General features: G+C 38.2%; 1 protein-coding gene across 1 annotated transcript in view; it reads left to right on the top strand.

The window, feature by feature from the left end:
* Positions 1 to 1,071: 1,071 nt before the first annotated feature.
* EPAS1 (endothelial PAS domain protein 1) overlaps positions 1,072 to 21,187 on the top strand; it is a 97,297-nt gene continuing 77,181 nt past the window's right edge. The window contains exon 1 of the mRNA XM_075204125.1: positions 1,072 to 1,702. Coding sequence (XP_075060226.1) covers positions 1,677 to 1,702 — 26 coding nt within the window. The 5' untranslated portion in view covers positions 1,072 to 1,676. The remainder of the gene's footprint in view (positions 1,703 to 21,187) is intronic.

The raw sequence follows: 21,187 nt of genomic DNA, 5'->3' as shown, positions 1-21,187 counted from the left end.
ATATGACATAGATATGAGATATATTATATAGATATGAGATTGATTGATTAGAGATAGATAGAATTATATGAGATAGATAGGGGATAGATTAGATAAATTGATTGGCGATAGACCGATAGATAGAAAAAATGATACTAAATAGATAGATCGACAGATATGACATAGATAAATATGGAAAAAAAAAGAGTGCAGGCGCTAAAATGTTACACGGATAGGTCTATGATTACTGCAGCTGGAGAAAAAGGGTGGCAAACCCACAAAGAGATAAATTGGAAACAAATATACCAGCGCATATACCCACTAGAAAATAGCTATAGGGATGAAAAATCAAATGACCGGCATAAGTAAACATAAAATATTTAATTCAAGTATATAAAAGATATTAGTATATCATCCAATAACAATCATATAGACAAATCATCAGTATGACTTGGTATATAAAATTGAAAACCACCATATGAGATAGATAGTGGATAGATTAGATAAATTGATTGGCGATAGACCGATAGATAGAAAAAATTATATTAGATAGATAGATCGACAGATATGACATAGATAAGATTGATTGAGATTGATTGATTGATTGATGATAGAATAATATGAGATTGATATGACATAAATATAATATGAGATATATATTATTATTATTATTTGTAGGGCGCCACAAGGTTTCCGCAGCGCCATACACGGTACAAACAGTAGACTATACAGGGTAAAACAGTAATAGATAGGTAGGTAGGCAGATATGAGATAAATAGAATGATATGAGATAGATAAATAGGTGATAGATATGAGAGGATAGGTTAGATATGAGATAGATAGTATAATATTATAAACAGGTTTTATATATAAAGGACCACAATAATATGCACTTTATAAACATGCATGACAATAAAGGCACTTTATAAACAATATGTGTGGGTCTTTAGAGAGAAAAACACAACCCACATTCTTTCCCTAAATGTAAATGAGCCATCCTGTAATGATAAGGTGTGTGTATAACAGCACTGCCCAGTGTGATGACATGCACCGACTGCCTAGCACTGCCTATAACAGAGGTACATCCACTTGTGTCCGCTGTCAGGTTGCCTGACCCTGACAACGAGCCGGGCTGCTGTGGGAGTGACGGGGGGTGGCTGCTGCAGACAGGGCGGGCACGACCAGCTCCAATCCGGAGCCTGACCTATGCTGCTGCTGCCTGTGGAGCAGGGCAAGCTGTACAGACCCAGAGATCCTCCACCCACCCGGAGACCAGGGGGAGCTCCAAGTCCAACTTCCAGCCTGCTGCCCTCGCCGTGCTCCGGGCTCAGGGTACATCGCGCATCGGTCTATTAGAGAACTTGTCCTTCCTGCTCCCCCCCTAGTCTGTCCCCTGGGCGGCTATACAATCCTCAGCAGTGACCTGAGACTGTGTAGCCAGCCCCAGCCAGAGGGTGACTCGTCAAGGACTTTGCTGCAGTTTGTGCTGTTTGTTTTTTTTTTTTAATTTGTATTTTTTTTTTTAATATATATTTTATTATTTCCTTTTATTTTTGTGCTTTTTTCCCCCCCTGCCTGCACCCCACTTTGGCTCCAGAACCAGAGTAGCAGTGATTGTGCCTTTACTCTCTTGTGCATTTGGCAGACACGGAGATTTGCTACTAACTTTAATATTGTCACTGAGTCGCCGACAGATCATGACAGCAGAAAAAGAGAAGAAAAGGTAAGAGGGCAATTCACATTGTCATATGGGTCCGCTGTGATTTGCAGAAGTTCTAGTTATCTGTCCCCCTTTTATGGGACCTGATGATTCCCCTACGTTGTTTTTGCGCTTTTACGCACTTGTTGCACGGTTTGTTGGTTATCAGTGTCAGGCAATGGGGATGTGTCATCCTACTGATTAATACCTGCAAACGTCTAACACGGCTTCACAACGTTTAGATTATGCAGCTGAATAGATATTAACATTCTATAGACTCTATTTCAACTCCACAGTTCTATGCTAGATGTTTACAGAATAAACCAGTATACAGGGTCACATAGCCTGGTGATTCTGCACTATAGGGTGAGGTGATTGTTAGCATAATTATGTCATAAAAAGTTTTACACCTGCCTTTATATTGCTCCTGCATGCTAATATACCACTGCTGGTTTGCTTTGCAAAATATTCATCTGTGTATCTTGTAATAGTGCAATCAGGAATTTGCATATATTTTTTTGTTCTCTGTAGTTTCTGTCTCAAAAACTGCACCCTTGAGGGAAAGAGCGAGGTTACTTGTGGTGTTTACCTCATTAAAGACCTATATTAGAAATTCAGTCATGACGGATGTCACAATTTTCTATATGTGCTTATTATTATTATTATTATTATTAATAATAATAATATTTATTATTATTATTTGTATTGTTTGTTATTAGTATTTTTTCAGCTCCATTATCTGAAAATTTAAATCCATTTAAAAGTGCACTTTGTTTTGAAAGCAGATATATATAGTATATATGCAAAGGTTATGTATATTTAAATATATTGCACAATGGCATTTAGAAAAGCAAATATCAGAGATTAAAGAGAAAAGTTGCTCATTGGTAACAGCAGAAAATACTGGTGACCACAATCATAGGACAGTAGCTGTAAAAAGCTGCGACTACTTAAACTAAAGTTTAGTTTGATGAGGATTTGGTGCTCATAAGTGGAGGTTTTGTCTGCAAAGCTTTGGTGTTGGACTGCAGACCATTTGTTTCTGTCAGAGACCTGTGATTATTATCTATTTGCACAAGTTCTTTCTTGAAGAGGTCCATCTCGCTGTGACAAGATTTAAATGGTGTGTGTAAGAAGGTGACTTATTAATATATGGGAAACACTTCTGCAATGAGGGTGAGATGAGAGGTCTATGAGGATAAGCTAACAACACAAATTGTTGGCTCTTTAGTTTGTGCAGGTCAAGGGTTAAAGGGGGATGTCAGATCACTCAACAAGTGCTTGCTTATATTCTTTATTCAAAGTGATACTTTAATGGTGCCAGCGTGAAATATCTGTCATTAAAAGACTACAACTCCTATCTCCTAACTTGTTCAGAGCATATTCTTGCTTCTCAAAAGTAACTATGGGGACCAGGACTTTAATGCTAAAATTGCTCATTTATGTATACAAAAAAAATAATAAATATAAAATTGGTTTCGGATGACAGAAACCAGTCAATTATTTATTATTATTTAGTATAAATAAACAAAAGTGATTTTGGCATTAATGCACTGGCACCCAACTGCTACCTTTGGGCAGCAAGAATCTGTTGAAACCAGTCCCATAGTTATAATTTTTTGTGCAAATATCCAGGAGTGACTTTAGCAGTTCTGGTTCCTATAGCTCCATTTCCGCAGCAAGAATCTACACTGAAATAAACAAACGACTGACACTTGTACTGGATAACCCGCATTAATCATGAGCTACAAGATGACCCCATCAGAGAACCAAGAGTCTACAGCTCTCTAGCAGAACAACGGTTAAGAACAAGCTTTTATTTAAATGATCTGACCTGCAGATATATGGAAAATGACACATTTTCACCTGCATCTTAGATGTATAAAAATAATTTTCTGATACATATCTAAAAAAAAGTCAATGCTGGGCAAACCCACTCACCCCACACCCACCACCCCTGTAGTCATAATAAAGGAAGCCTGCTGATGGGTGGTTTTCCTCTGGGGCAGTTTCTTTCACATAGACTGAAGTCTGTAGCAGGAAAGACTTTGCTAAATAGTCCAATAGCCTATTTCCTTCTTTTGAGACATGCCAAGCCAAGTAAAAGTGTAGCACTGCATTTACTTGCAGGCAAAGTCTTTATAGAGAACTGAATCCAGATTACAAGCATTTTTGCAGAAAATAAATATAAACTGGTGGGCTAGATTTGGTTTACTTAATGGTGTGGTTCTGATAACAGAAATGTGTTGTCACAAATAGCAAACTCACAGATATTAGCTTGCATTGGTTTGCCTAGACTGATTTTTAGGCAATATCTGATTGGTTGCTATGTGTTGTACAATTGCACTGTCTGTGCCATGCTATTTAAATGAGTTGGGTGGTTTGTTAACCCAACCATCATTAGGTATGTAGCCATGTCCTTGTAGTTCTATTAAGAGGATTGCATTTCAGTCATAACTACTAGTTTGTGGGCCGAAAACAAAATAAAAAGTGTAACCTGACAAAAAACATGAAGTATTAAGGGAAGATAAGGTCCGTATGAAAGGTTTGGAGCTTTCCACATCCGGACAGCCCTGAGTACTCAGGCTAGTATCTGCAAAACGATTGCAAAAAAAATATGTGGCATTAGGGGGTCACTAAAATTTAAATAGAGATTGTTAACCAATATGCAAGTTATTCCTGGGTGAATTATAACATACAAAGTAATATATACATATCTGAAACATTCCACATATATATATATATATATATATATATATATATATATATATATATATATAGTTATTTTTTTTTACCTCTTATGAGTCCTGCTAAACATACAGGACTCATGAGTGTGGGATGTTTCTTTCATTAAATAATAAAAGTTAGCAGCCAGTCTCTTACTTTATAGTATACAGCCAGGTACTGTTACTAGATTACATTTTTAGCAATACAAGATTTTGTTAAGACAATGAGGGGGGACTTCCCTCCAAAGAGTTCCAAATAATTTTTACACAAAATAAAGAGCTCTGGGGGTCACTTAAATAAACAGAGTGACATAATGCTTTTCTTCTGGTGCACCTGTACATGGATTGAAGAATTAACAACTCCTTAGTCCTTCCTTTAATATGTGCTACATCTGGGCTCTTCTCCTGGTAGTGTTGCTCACTTGTTGTGCTTAGTTTCCTAGTAAGATCAGCCTGTGCGGTTGTAAAGGTAATATTGCCACATCGAAGCTTTACCTATGTGCCCATTTGAACCTCCTGCTCAAACATGTCAAATTTTGCCAATTTCTCCTAATGTACTGTTTGTTCAACCCACAATTAAGGCATTAAATAAGTTAGGAGAGTAAGGGGGTATCTGGACTGCCTTCACTTCTTGTGTGATATTTCGTAAATTGGGTTATCTGCCACACTCGTGGTGTTGTTGTTGCGTATAATTGTGTAACTTTGTGTACATTATGTATGTAGAATGCGCAAACGGCGTTTGCTCACTTTTTCTCGCGCACATGTTAGAATCTCATTTTAATTGATTAGGTCACAAAATTTAGTATATTGTAATTTATAGTAAGCCCTAGATCAACCTCAGTCTGCTTATTGTTCAGACCAAAAGACGACAAATTGGTGTGCGGTGGCTTAAGACCATTTGCGTAGCGTACAAATGCAGTCATGTTAAGTCACAATATGAGGAAAGCAGCTTTTGCCTTACCCTGATAAAGGACCAATCTGTATGTCTTATATTGGTATGCAATTGTTCATATGTTATTAGCAGGACATCTCCATCATTGCCATATCTGTAAATGTAGTGATGAAGTATTTTAATTTTTGTTCTCAGTGGAAAATTGAACCATATTGAAGGCAGTTTTCTAGTTATGGAACCCAACGCATTTTGCCCACCTCCCCTCCCCATTCCATTATGCCAAATATTCGCATTACCTGCAGCTTACAGTGTGATAACAGAATAGTAGGTCAGTTCACTATATAATGCATTGGCTATTGTGAATTTGTACTTACTCAAATCATTTAGGACTAGAGTTTTTATTGATTTTGTTTATGGGTTTTTACAGAAAGGTTATGGGGTTTTTATACTGGCTTGAAATCACCCTAAATAAGAACACCTTGCATCTGTTCAAAGAGTCTGTCCTTATGAAGACACCTGGACAGAAGTTATTATTTACATCCAGTTGAACCTGGTCCCATTGAAAGTCAGTTCATCATTTTATGAAGTTGCGACACCAAGTTGATTTACATAGGTACATATGACTCTAAATATATAATCTGACTACGCAATATATAAAATATAAGTTAAGACGGAAAAGCATATTGTTACCTTACCTAAATATACATGCAAACTAATTTTGCCATAGAATGAGTTAAACGTTATGCCATTGTATATATAACATCGCCACCTATCGCACTGCAAGCTATTCTTGATATTATTCACTTTGGAATAGTTATCTTACTTAATTATTTTAAGTTCTTACAAACGCCTACGACTTTTGCATTTCATTTATGTATATTTATTTATGTAAAGCAACTGTTATTGAATAGTTCTATCATTATAATAGGATTATGTTTTCTTTATTCTTGGTTTTCATTTTCTGATAGGATATGTACAGAGTATTGGGAATTGTGACCAATAGACTTTTTAGTTTTTGTTTATTTAGCAGTTGACAATATCTTTTAAAAATGTCTGTGTTTCAGTGCAATATTTAGGTTGTTCTGGATTGGATTGTTAACTGTATTGTTATACTGACTATATACAGACGTATCCTAATGCAGAATGGAAGTAACAAAGGTAGATATCAAAACAAAATAAATCACCCAGTTTGGTGGAGAACAGGTTTAAGCAACTTGTGACTCTCGGAGTGTTTATTATCCCTGCAGTCATGGAACAGTCAGAATTAAGGTGATCCTAGTAGCGGTGGTTAGATTGATTGCTGTGTTCTGTATATAGGATACTGTGTGTCTGAGATGAAATCTGCATTGTTTTAAAATCACAATCTATATATTCCATTTGACACACATACTCCACCTTCTTGTTTTTTTTGGGTTTTTTTAATTACAGCCTTCACATAAGTACTATTTGCACTGCAGATTATTATTTATTGGGTGGATACTAGGTCACAGTAACATTAATGTTATTAGTCTCAACAAACAGCTCTATCGCCTGTAAGATGCTTAGTGCATGCTTCATGATCTTATTAGGGCATGGAACATGCTAATTGTTGTAATTATCTGCAAACAGGATTCATTATTTTAAAAGGAAGAGCATAAAGTTGCCGATGTGTAACCTTAAGCTCGCTCGGGCTATAACATCCCTATCGTATGTTCTTTTAGGTCCTAAATAAGATTGTAAGATCCTCTTCGCATTCATAGTGTTAATTTGGAATCATGGGCAGTCTATATTATGGAAAAATAAGCATTGGAAGTTTAAGATTTTGGTTGTAATAAAACCAGGACCCATACTCGTGTGTCTTAATCATAATATTTGGTTATGTTGTCCTGTCCATTGTCCCTTACTGGTGGAGTCTTCCTCTCGGAGTTCCATTGATGCCCCCTCAACTTATAACTGAGATTAAGGGTAATTTGCGGCCCTTTTTAAGGGAAGTGCACATATCAATAAACATTATGGATCCACAGATTGTATGGTTCGTAAGTGACCCTTACCCTCTCTATATACCTCTGATAGGTTTCTTCTTCAAATAATTCAATCAAATGAAACATTTTTTTTTTTTGCTCATTTTGCAATCAAGGGGAAAAGTGTGGATTTTATGTGGATTTGTTCCAACATTAAGAAGGGGAATTTAGTGTTCTCTGCCCCAAAGAGTTTACAATTTAAATGGTATATAGGCCACACAACATAAGTGTAATATTGAAAAGAAGTGCACATGTGGGAACATTCTGTACGTCATGTCTAGTTTGTGATGTCATTGAGAAGGTCGTCCTTCTAAGACTTCAAAGTTGTGTTGGAATTTGGAATTCTCAGCGGGAGTATAATTCAGTGGTAGGAACAGTGAATGGAAATGACTTTGGATGGGATAAAGTTGTGGTAGTGAAGGGAGCAGAGAGGAGGCAGCTCTGGAGAAGTTTCTGGGGGTAGTATGTGTTCAAATGCAGGAAAACAATGGAGCAGGGGAATGTAATGCTTTGTATGCAAATAGAGGAACATTGTCCTAAGATTGACAGGGAGATACTCAGGGTCCGACTGGCAAATTTTAGCCCTGGGGGGGCGAGACCGGCATTAAGGAACATTTTAAAGGAAAAAAATGTTGATATCTCAGTGACTTAGCCCAAGGTAGCTCACTATGGGATCGGTCCTGGGGCAGGTGCCTCCCTGGTCCCCAGCCTAGCCAGCTCCTGGAGCCAATAGAGAAGAACGGGGGCAGACACGGAACAGGAGACATGCTAGATAATTGTTGCAGCATTTTGAATTAATGGTAAAGGAGCAACATGGGAATCAGTGAAACAGAATAAGATTACAGTAGTCAAGATGGGTCAGAGGTAGGGCATGACAAAGTGTTTTTCTGGTTAAATGAGTGTGTCTTAGCAAAGCCTCGGGGGGAAAAGGCAACATAATTGTTGATTGTTTGAATGGAAGTGAAACCAAATGACAAACCCAAGTATGGCACCAAGACAACGAGTTTAGGGAACTGACTCAGTGGAGATGGTGATGACTGTAACTATTAATGAAACTAGGCCAGCATAGTGGCCTAGTGGTTAGTACTTCTGCCTCACAGCACTGGGGTCATGACTTCAATTCCCGACCATGGCCTTATCTGTGTGGAGTTTGTATGTTCTCCCTGTGTTTGCGTGAGTTTCCTCGGGGTGCTCCGGTTTCCTCCCACACTCCAAAAACATACTGGAAGGTTAATTGGCTGCTATCAAAATTGACCCTAGTGTCTGCCTTTCTGTCTATCTGTGAGTGTGTATATATTAGGGAATTTAGACTGTAAGCCCCAATAAGGCAGGGACTGATGTGAGTGAGTTCTCTGTACAGCACTGCGGAATTAGTGGCGCTATATAAATAAATGATGATGATGAACTTCAGGTCCAGGGTTTGAGGAGGAGGTTGGGAATTATACTTCACTTTTATTCAAGTTAAGCTCCAGTCTTTGGAGAGTCATACATTATGAAATCCTAAAAATTCATATTTTAAAAGAAGGTGCATAAATGAAAGACTTACTGGGCCTGATTCAATAAGCAAAGTAAGGCCAAAAAAATGAGTGTTTTCTCCTGGACAAAACCATGTTACAGTGCAAGGGGTGCAAATTAGTTTATTATTTTTCACATAAGATATACTGGCTGTTTTTTTTCATGTAGCACACAAATACATAATAGCTTTATTTGTACACTGAAGTTTAAAGTTGATCTAGAACATGCCTTTCCCTAACTATAAATCTGCCATCACATTTTAAATTACCCCCCCCCCCCCCCAATGCAACATGGTTTTGCCAAGGTGCAAAGTTACTCATTTTTTTGCTTTACTTTCTTTGATGAATCAGACCCACTGTGTCATATGTTGCTGGAAGGTCCAAGAGAATTATTCGGAGCACCTCCCTTTAGATGTAGCCTTATATATCGTACATTGACAAGAACAGTTTCTGTTGATTGATGCGATGTGCAAACCCCAGATTGATGAGGATCGACTAAGTTATTGCCATCTAGAATTTCAGTAACTTGTTTAGAAGGCGCTCATATGTTTTAGCAGAAAGGGATAAATAGCAGGCCAACATTGTATTGTAGTATATGTGTATACGGTGATATTTTTTGCATGATGAACCCTGATATATAAAACCAGAAAATATCTGAAAATCTGTTATTGGTACATTTGGTGATAAAGAGGTTTACAGCGCAAGTAAACAATTGTGGTAGATAGTGAAAAGAAATACACTATTAATCCAACATTGACTGAACGTGGTTTTAAAGGTATAGAACTTCTGATTTAATAATGAAGTTCATATTCCAAATTGTACAGGATTGATTAGTTTTGTGTGTTTATTAATATTGTTATATAATAATGTAATAATGATAATACATCTTATCAAGCATATCAGCTTTTATATACCACTGAATATACCACTGAACTTGTCATTGCTTTTCAGTCAATAGGGGAACTGCATGGAATATTAAAGCCATCTCACATGTGAGAACGCAGCGAAGTGAGGGACTATTACCATTATTGCGGTAATAGTGCCTGTAAATACCGTTATTACGGTAGTTTGAACGCCGACAGCTGTGAGCAGAAATCCAGGTTAATATTACCGTAATAACGGTAGTAGTTTGTACGCGGCGGTACTTCAGGGGGAATTGAATTTGCCCGTTGTTCTAAAGCACAACGGGCAAATTCAATTCAGAACAGCGCAGGGAATTGAATTTGCCCCTTACTGTTGTAAAAAATTGGAAAAAAAACCCTGTATCCCCTTCTGTTTAATTTCCTTCTTTTTTTCTGTACCCAATATTTTGGGAAACTTTCAATAAAAATTGACGCAAAAAAATAATTTTGTTAATGTTTATAGAATTATGAGTTGTTCATTTGTTTCATAAAATATTTTTTTTTAGCCAGAGTATACTAATACCCAGACTCAAATGGAAACGTGTCTTGTGATCCTCTGGTATATGAATGCAGGTGCATGTGCGCACAAGTTACCTGTTTTTTTAAACACAAGTTGCGTTCAGATTACGTCCGAAGGTGAATCAAGCCCTGAGCGCGCTTAGTAAAGAAAGCTGACTGTGTGCATGTCAATAAGGCAGCACAGTAAGAACTGCTAAATTTCCTGGGAAATGACTTGGTCTTTCTCAATCCCCTTGTTAAAAATGAGCAACATACTAATAATGCAACTGAACTTTTTACCTTTTCCAGAAGTTGCAAAACAGACTGTTTTGGTTTTTTTTTTTACGCTACTTCATCAGACTTGTAGGGACCTACAGATAGAGTAGATTTGACTGAATTGAATAGTTAACCATTCCTAAGGGGGATTAAATGAGAAGTGCTCCATGGTAAAGGATCATCTCTGCTGTCTGTTCTAGCTGATTAGTTTAGCTGGTACTTGCTCAGTATAGTAGAATGCTCTATTCAACCTAATTCTACTTCATTTAATCAAAATGTTCCATGGAACACATTAATGTTATTTTTCAGTTATTTACTTTGAATCGCTGACATTTTGGTGGTATTACAATTTATAAATTAAGAAATCCCTATCTGCCATGTTGTCCTTGTAATTTTTTTTTTTTTTTTTTTTACTTTTAATAGTTTGATTTTGGATTAACGTATCGAAAAAGTATTTCCATGTCAAGGTGAAGATCAATTAGATATTAGCTGCTGAATGTGCAGTTATCACTGTGATTGTTCTCTCAGCCTTTATACTTGCTTGGCACAGAAATGGTGCCACATTTAGTCCTGGTTAACATAGTTTTAAAGAATTCCAATGTAAGGAGCACTTGTGCCTGTATTACTATAGTTATATAACCAAAGCTAAAATTCATATTGATAGGTTTTCTTTTTCTTTGATTAGGTGAAATATAATTTGTACATCAGTTTGTTACAAGTGTAAATAATGGGCACAACTCACACTTAACTTTTAGGGGCATATTCAGTTAAGCGTGAAGTGTCTCCGGCACAGCCCTGAAGGCACTCTGCGTTACGGCAACATCGCGGGTTTCTCTTCACCCCCTTATAGAGTTTTGAACAGAAATCTGCAATGTTGTGGTACCGTAATGGCACTTTAAATGCGCAGCCGCGATGTGCCGGCTTAATTGAATATGCCTCTTAAAACAGTTTTCCTTCATAAATCTATCTCCTACTTCAGGAGACTCCTGAATTCCAGGTAGGTCTCCCGGACTCCCAGGAGAGAAGGCAGTTCTCCTGCATCCTGGCAGTCAGGAACCTCGATTCATGGTGAATCGCGTCATTTTGGCCCCGCCCCTTAAACAAAATGATGATTTCTTTGCGGGATGGGCCAAAATTAGGTAATTTGCAGCGTCCCGCCCCATTCCACCCTCTGGGATCTCCTGGAGGGCAACTATGCAAAGTCTTTCAGTCTAGTCTGTCTATCAATCTCTTATGTATATTGTTTTCTGTCTTCATCTTGTTATCTATAATATAAATGTCTAGTGGCGTGTGTTAGTCTGTCTGTGTGTGTGTGGAAAAAATAAAACCAAGCTGCAGCGCCACCTGCTGGGCGGAGTTATACACTGACCTACTAAATTCCTAGTGTGTGTGGGGAAAAAAATTCAGAAAGGGCTGAAATTTGGTATACTGAGATGTTTTTAATTTGTTAATTTAATTTGTTAATTGTTAAAACTGTTTATAAAGATTTAAAAAATATATATATATATTTCTTGAAGGAGAAGTGACAGTTGGGAGTGGTTGGTGGTTGCCGGGGGTGACAGTGGGGAGTGGTTGGTGGTTGCCGGGGGTGACAGTGGGGAGTGGTTGGGGGTTGAGGCCTGGGCTATGGCCCAAATGCATGACAATAACCTTTTTAACACCTTAAGTAGCTTGATTTGACTAGAATGCATGAGTATCATGCACGGGTTAACTTGTGTGCTAATATGTTTCTTATCTATGTTTATTTATACCTTAGATCTATCCATTTATTAATGTATCAGTCTGTCCCATGCCGCTATCTTTGATGCATCTATTTATTCATCTATATATCTATCTATACTACATGTCCATGGAACAATTACTAAATAAGAGGCTGTGAAGGACTTCAAGTGGGTGACATAAAGGCTGGCGGGCCACCTTCATTTCTGGTCCCTCCAGTTTAATAGCCATGCAGTATTTAAAGATCATTGTTTTAAAATGACAGGGTTGAGTTGTTTAATTAGGTTTTCCTAAGCAGTTAGTGGTGGTGTGGTTGCATAAGGTAAGGTTTGTCATTAGTTTTATTATGTACAATGCTGGCAATGATGTGTACTACGTAAAACACGCAACGTTGATACAATTTCAATGCAAGCGCCTAAAACAACAATACAAAAACCTGAAGATTCCAATTAGCCCGAATTGATTTGACCCTCGTGTTGCGTCTTTTTCTAAGCATTTGTAATTAATAATGTATGGCTAAGCACGGAATGGACACATTAGCCCCAGTTACATGCATTGGGCCTGAGTCATTCAGGAGAGCAAAGCATAAAAATGGAGTAACTTTGCACCTGGGCAAAACCATGTTGCATTGGAGGGGGAGGTAAATTTAAAATGTGGGGACAGATTTATAGTTTGGGTGGGACATCGACTTTAAATTTCAGTATAAAAATGAAACTGTCAAGTATTTGTGTATTGAGACGAAAAAACAGCCAGTATTTAACTTATGTGCAAAATAATAAACTAATTTGGACCCCTTGCATTGTAAAATGGTTTGTCCCGGAGAACATTTACTCCTTTTTTTTTTTTGCCTTACTTTCTTAAATGACTCAGGCCCAAAGTGTTTTACTCCTTTACCAGTTGCAATAACCTTTAATCCCAGTAATCACATTAAATTTGATGTTTCTAGATTTTCAAAACAGATGTCTGACCAGAAATTACTTTGATAGTGCTTGTGAGAATATGACCATTCACCACCTCTGTTACTGTTAAGGGCTACATATATTCACCATCATCATCAGTTATTTATATAGCGCCACTAATTCCGCAGCGCTGTACAGAGAACTCGCTCACATCAGTCCCTGCCCCATTGGAGCTTACAGTCTAAATTCCCTAACATACACACACACATAAGACAGAGAGAGACTAGGGTAAATTTTTGATAGCAGCCAATTAACCTACCAGTATGTTTTTGGAGTGTGCGAGGAAACCGGAGCACCGGAGGAAACCCACGCAAACACGGGGAGAACATACAAACTCCACACAGATAAGGCCATGGTCGGGAATAGAACTCATGACCCCACTGCTGTGAGGCAAAAGTGCTAACCACTGAGCCACTGTGCTTCAGCCAGCTTTGGCTGTTGGTTAGCACTGAGTCAACTTTACCGCAGGAACAAATTAAAACTCAATTAGGAGTGAGCCCTTAGGCAGTAATGTGCTTGTACTCAAGTAGAAAAACCACTTACCGTTGTGGGAGAACCGGATTTAGTAATCTGAGCCTGTGACACACCTGTACGTCAGTTTATATGCAGATATGCGTACTTGCGTATTATAAAAAGTCAATTTGATTCAGATTTGCACGATTGTCTTTTTCAGTATTTGCTATTCAGCAGTTTTTTTTTGTGTTTTGCCTTATCTATACTTCTGGTGTCTTTTTTTTGTTCTAAAACTGAATGATTATGGGACTAATGAGAGCTGCTATCACTTTTGAAGCAGAAGTTAATGGCTTTATGAAGCTAATTGATGCTTCCCTGCATGGACTCATGACAGGGAGCTGCTTAGTGTATTATTTACATTTGCAGTAAAATGGAGGCAAAGTGTTTCCCAGGACACACATTTAATTAAATCTGTTTGATTTTAAAATGATCCTTTAATGGAGCAGTCAGTCTGACACGGTGCAGGTGGCCTGTGCTCCTCACATATGACATAGCCCAGCTGGTTGGATAGCCAGGATTACTTATTTCTATAGAACATTGGTTACAGTTATGTACAGGACTAAAAAAAACATCATTTACAATCAATAGACAGCAGGAAAATCACTGCTATACCCTCAAATGTTTTATTGGGTTTACCCTTTTATTCTTCAGCTAGATTTATTTTACACTGAAAAATGCTGTATATTGAAGAACTTTATTTGCAGTTGCTGGGCGATCCATGATAGAACTTTTATGCACTCGGCTGCAAACGTTTATTTTGATGAAGTGCACTAGCAGCTTATAACCATAAGGTGTCGCTGTGGCTATCACTGACTAGGAGTTTATGTTGGCTTTCAAATTTATCACGTCATTTAGGCTGGGTATACACTATACAAAATATCTCCCAATGCGATATCCTTAACCATTTTACCAATGAGTTTTAAAAAAAAAAAAGTCCCGATCAGAGTACCGATTCATGTGTACACAATAGACACATTTTGCACAGTCACACTTCAGATCTGTGCTCTTCATCTGTTGTCATAACCATCAGCTGAAAAGATTGTGACTCTGCACACACCATAGAGATCTATGGACACTGCTGGTCCTGAGTGCATATACACTGCAGAATTGGAACAACATTGTTGAGCAACCTTTTTAATCTGGATCAAATCAAATGAAAGGATACAATGTGCTTTGGAATGATAATCGTCCATCATTGCTGTGTACGCACTAATGTGATATTGGGCCGTCTGATTGGCTCGACTGTCTGTCTGAAAACACTGTAGTGTATACCCAGCCTTACTATTGCAGTCACCTGAGCCGGTATAATCAATAAAAATGTTTGTTTGTTTGTTTGTTTGTTTTTTAAAAAAAAAACAGGCCAGGAGACCGCAATAGTAAATTATCTGATAAATTCGAGCCACAGAGCGTTTTGTACCTGGTAGAAGGGGTCATTTGGAGGGGCTGATGTCACGGTTACTTATTATCTAGCAAAATCTAATTAAACATTGCTATTTCATTTATTAATTTTTCCGTAAATTGTTGGTTACACTAGAAGATTTATTGGGGAGGGAGACAGAGAAATAAAGAATAGAGTCTGATTCATTAAGCAAAGTAAAGCAGAAAAAGAGTAAATTTGCTCTTGGACAAACCATGTTACAATGCAAGGGGAGCAAATTAATTATTATTTTGCACATAGGTTAAATACTGGCTGATTTTTATCATGTAGCGCACAAATACTTCATAGCTTTATTTTTATTGTAAAATGTAAAGTGGATCTAGGACATGCCTTATCCCAACTATAAAATTGTCCCCACATTTTAAATGTTCCTTCCCCCTCTAATGCAACGTGGTTTTGCCCAAGTGCAAAGTTACTCCTTTTTTTGCTTTCCTTTCCTTAATGAATCAGGCCGTAAGTGTCATTACAATGAAGGCTGCGTGAGCTTTGTAGCAAAGCCTCACGGCTCTATCTCACTAGACCATACCTCCCACCTGTCCCGATTTACTTAACTCCTCCATGAAGCACATACACGCCCCCGTGATGATGCAGACACGCCCTATGATGCCATAGACACGCCCCCCATGCCCACGCAAGCACGCCCCCTTTAGTCCGCTGTCCCGCGTTCAGTGTTGGGAGGTATGCTAGATCCATCAGATGATCTGTGAAGTTCCATAATGGACACATTCGACATTTTTTATTTTTACATTTAAATTTTCTGAAATGTCAGTGAACCACTAAAGCGCGGTCTAAAATGGGCTGTCGCCCCAGATAAAGGTACTTTGGTGATCTGTTTGTGTCGCTCTTTTTAAATTTGATGTTCAATTTGATAATGTATGCGGGTAACTACAATGCAATCTCAATGTGACATTTATCGCTTTGTGGCTGGTTTTAATGAATCAAGCCCATTGGGTTTATCTAGGCGCTTTTTAAACTGGGCTAAAAGTACATCTATCCCCTACACTAAGTGGACTTCAGTGGACTGAGCAAATGTTTTTAAAAGTTACAATTTGTGAAGCCACTTACTTATTTGAATATAAGGGTAGTTTTATATAGGGATAGTAATTTAAAGTAGTTGTCCCTGCTTAATACTTTTTTTTTTATGTTGTAGCTTTAAAATATACATTACTGTTTGGAAACCAAATTCTAATTCTTGACCCTGAATTCAAGAGTATTCAAAACTCTCGTGATACAGAGAGGACCGTATAATTTATTTGTCCTGGTTTGTTACATGACACAGCAAATGTGCAATATTCCCGTCTATAAAAGCCGGTCAGACGGTTTGTCTGACAAGAAGCAAAGTTGCTTTAGTTGAATTTTTCTGTCTGAACTTCAGTCAAAGAGGTGCCCCAGTCTTGACCCTCGCTGCTTATACGAATGTGTAAAGTCAGCATTTTGATTTAACCCAATGTTTTGGGAGTCCCCTCAGTAGCGTCCAGAAACAGCTGTGTGTTTTAATTGCCTGTGTAACTTTTAGGATTAAATCGGAGCGAGTCAGTGCATTGTGTCAAATGCAATGCATCAGATGTTCTCTGCAATGGGCGTCTGGCCTACAAAGTGTTAGAGGCCATTTAAACCAAGTTGTTGATTTTCTGCATGTAAGTAAATTTAATGGGTCGAGAGTGATGATAAAGTTTAACTGAGCAGTGCAATGCTTGTCTTAACATTGTGACCCAGGGGACTGTCGCCTAGCTAAACGTTACAAGTAGGGTTGCCAATTTTTCGTTATGAAAATTGTGCCAACAAATTTCTTTTAGAACCAAGTCCATATTTTATAAGAAAATGACCTGTTTTTTTTTTTTTTTTTTTTATAGACCAGTTGCAACTTATACACAGAGATTTACTAATTGTTCAATGCGAATAGTCATCCAACAAACCTCACAGGGGTTTGACTCTTTAACTAGTTTTAGTATTAACATAATACCATTGGACTTCATTATTCCTCATCATCATCATTATCAGCGGACAACCCCTAGGTCTAACAAGCACTGGTCCATTCAGATCTGGTGACAAGGCCCAATACGCACCATCTCCTCGTCACTGAGTTATCTGGAAATATGAGAGATGAAAAGATGACATATAAGAAAAGTTCCACTTTTAAAAGATTGCTTTAAACAGCATACTCTCATTAAGTCTTTCTGGATGGTGTTGTCATAAGAGCACGGTGGCCTAGTGGTTAGCACTTCTGCCTCACAGCGCTGGGGTCATGAGTTCAATTCCCGACCATGGCCTTATCTGTGTGGAGTTTGTATGTTCTCCCCGTGTGTGTGTGAGTTTCCTCCGGGTGCTCCGGTTTCCTCCCACACTCCAAAAACATACTAGTAGGTTAATTGGCTGCTATCAAAATTGACCCTAGTGTCTCTGTCTCTCTCTTTCTCTCTTTCTTTCTCTCTCTCTCTCTCTCTCTCGTTCTCTGTACAGCGCTGCAGAATCAGTGCTGCTATATAAGTTGATGATGATGATGATCTCTCAATGTTACCTTATCTCTAAGTTGAGTGTTCTGCAAATAATGATATTAAAACTAGTCTGAAAAATATATTGTACAAGGTTGCACTGAACAGCAGAGTCAAATTATGGAAACCACACCTCTTCACGGTGTGGTTTCCAAAAGAGTACGCCTTTAAAGAGCCGTTTAAAGTTAATGTGTTTCAAAGGCTGCGCAGTGATGGACTGAATGATATATACAATATATAACTGAAGTGTTAAGTCCATCATACGCTCTTTCATTACTCTACAGCAGGGTTCTATGTTAGAAACGAGCTTCTGTAACTAAACAGTCAGAGTTTGAGTGACAGTTTTTCAGGCTTGCTGTGTATAAATATATTGTGTGGGTTGGTGGATTAATACACAGAGGCAAGACAGACGGGTAATGTCAATAACTCTAATGGCTGCAGTTTATTAACCTGTAAAAGGTCAAATCAGGACACAGTCTTAAACATGTGGGAGGAGCTTGAAAAGATTATGCAGTCAAATTTAAATTAAAGGTTGCCTATAATGCCTCATGTGTCAGCAGCCTGTGATTGGTTAGACTGTGATTGACCAATATTACACATGATGGATTAAGGCTAGGTACACACTACAGAAATATCCGACCAATGTGTTATCTAGAACAGGGGCAAACGCAGGATTTGTAGAGGGGGAATTTCCACACCACGCCGCCAGAGGGCGTGACCAGCATGCATGCGGGCATGGCTATAATTTTAGACAGTGCTTGGCTGCTCTCCAACTCTTCCTATCCCTATAATATACATGGGCAATGCTGCGTGCACTACTGTTAGGTGCACGCAGCGCTCCCATTTCAAGCAGAGCTGTGTGAAGCAGGAGCAGGGTCCAGCCACCTCAATTGTACAGTGCCTTAGGCTTGGAGGGGGGGTTTCCAGGCAGTGGGAACCCCCCCCCCCTCGATTTGCCTATGTAGAATGATTTTACCAACAACTAAAGGCTCCGATCAGCGTACTGATTCATGTGTACACACTATACACGGTTTATAAGCTTTACCTTCAGATCTGTGCTCTTCATGTGTGATAACCATTGCCTGAAAAGATTGTGACTCTGTAACCTCTATGAATATGAGTGCAGAATTGGGAAAACATCGTTCTATCGTTAAATTATATTTTTAGTTCAGTTTAACAGTATTATGTTCTTCGGAATGTTAATCGTTCCTTGTTGCAGGATACACACTATGATGGTATTGGGCCATTCAGTCTTTTATCGTCCGATTGGCCTGATAATCTGCTGAAAGCTCTGTAGTGTGTACCCACCCTAACCCAGTCCTTACATCCATCTGTGACGTATACTCTAGGTCAGTGTTAGACAACCTGATACACTTCTACCCTTCAGAAGAGCTGCACAATAACCTCTCAGAGACAAATTAAAATAATACATTTAATCAAAGAAAGAGACACCTATCTGTAATATCTTATCAGGAGGCATTTTAATATAACAAGTGTTAAAATCTATAGCAAAAAAAAACTGATATCAAGCAGGAAGGAGCTGGGGTCCACAGGTGAAGACCCAGAGAACCGCTTGTGGACCCAGATCTGCCTGTTGCCCACCACTGCTCAGGAACCAATCACCTTACTGCTAATGTGTCTGTATATTCCACACACAGGTCAATGATCATATTGATAGGAAAACAGAACTGACTTGTACAGTGACTATTGTAGTTCACACATGAGCCACTTCTTCATCTGGTCCCATTCACGTTTAGGCTAACATGTTGTAGTGACAATATTATTATAGCAAATTGAATTCTTGTCATATATATATATATATATATATATATATATATATATATATATATATATATATATATATATATATATATATATATATACTGCTAAGTGATAATAAATTGGATTTTTCTTTTTACTGTGAAAAATATAACTGTTGTACAAGAACACACAGGGCCTCATTTAGAGTTTAGAGCAAAACAAAAAAAGTGCAAAATTGCCAAAACCATGTTGCAGGGGGGCAATCTTAAAATGTGCAGCCAGATTTAAAGCTGGGAGGGGACGTGTCCTAGCTCAACCTTATATTATATAAATAAAGCTGACCAGCAGTTGTGTGCTACATGCAAAAGCAGCCACTATTTCCCCTGTGTGCATCAAAATTAAACTCATTCGCATCACAATATTGTTTGACCAGGAGCCAATTTGCTCCTTTCTTGCTTCTCTCTAAATGAGGCCCATACGTTGTTACACTGCTAATGCCAGGGACCAAATTCACATTAGATTGATCAGCTACCGGGCTCAGCAGTCACATCTCGCACGTTCCTGTGTCTTTTGTGGCCGTGATAAAAATGTGCATTTACATTATCTCTGTAGTAACAATGTGTCCTTTGTCTCCTGGAAAATGCTCCCAATAACCGTGCTCATTATGTTGTTCTGTTTATATGTACTTGTATGTATTGTACAGAAAGGAAATTGTTGCATGGAGTCAGACAATCCACAACTGTATATTTTATGGCTTTATAAGGGTGTTATTTCTGCACTGGTGAATTATCATTTAACAAGAAAAGTTTGCAGTGATTGTGTTGGGCTGGTCTCTGTAGTGACTTGTATTCACACAACTGATAGGTACACAAACTGTACCCTCTGTTATAGATACGATAGTCTTAAAAATGTAAGTTGCTAAGAAAACTGCAGCTGATTGTGAATGATGCCATTCAAGGAGGAGTTCTCGTTAGATTAAACTGTTAACTCTTTCCTTGGCTGAACGCTCAGCAGTGATGGGCAACAGGCGGCCCCCTGAGCCGTCGCGTGCGGGCCCCAGCTCCATCCTCCTTTATTTTCAGAAGTGTTTGTTATAGCTTATGACATAAGTCTTAACTTTAAATGCCTGCTGATATTACAGGTAGGTGTCTCTTTCTTTGATTAAATATATTGTTTTGACTTATTACTGAGATTAATGGAAACGTGCGGGCGTTTTGAGCATTAGAGGGCTGCCCATGCGCCCACTGAGGTCTGTCAAGTTACCTATCACTGTCTTGCAGTGATTAACGTTTAGACTACCAACATTTTCACCTGAGAATTCTGAGAGTCTTCATTTGTTAACAGAAGCAGTTGGAAATCTAGAACCTACAATATAGATACTGAGCCTGTTCCTGGTGGCTGTTATGTATTCAGAACACTTTCATAGTGAGTGAGGTAATGCCAGTGGGCAGGTTCTTTTTATTGAGTACGTATGGATAGACAGATGGACTGGGCTAGGGCATCTTCCATACGTATATCATTATGGAGACATTCTATGACTGATACACTGTAGTATAACGTGGTATATCTTCTTTTAAAGTTTTATTTAGGTTCAAGGATAACTCCACATAAAATGTATTAATTACTTGACATCCCTCTCACCCCTATCTATAATAACTGTGGAGTTCCATATAATGAAGACCCACAGTTATAGAGAGCTAACCTCCCCAGTTGTGCATAGAATTCTTTATGTTTACAAGTAACAGTGCAATGCAATAATAACACAGAAAGCTTCAAATGTCAGATATATAACATTACAATGTATCCAGGTCACAAAAAT

This window comes from Mixophyes fleayi, chromosome 3 (genome assembly GCF_038048845.1).
Source record: "Mixophyes fleayi isolate aMixFle1 chromosome 3, aMixFle1.hap1, whole genome shotgun sequence".
In the NCBI taxonomy this organism is placed as follows: domain Eukaryota; kingdom Metazoa; phylum Chordata; class Amphibia; order Anura; family Limnodynastidae; genus Mixophyes; species Mixophyes fleayi.
Note: the sequence above shows the minus strand (reverse complement) of the source record. Positions and strands in the feature narration are given on the sequence as shown.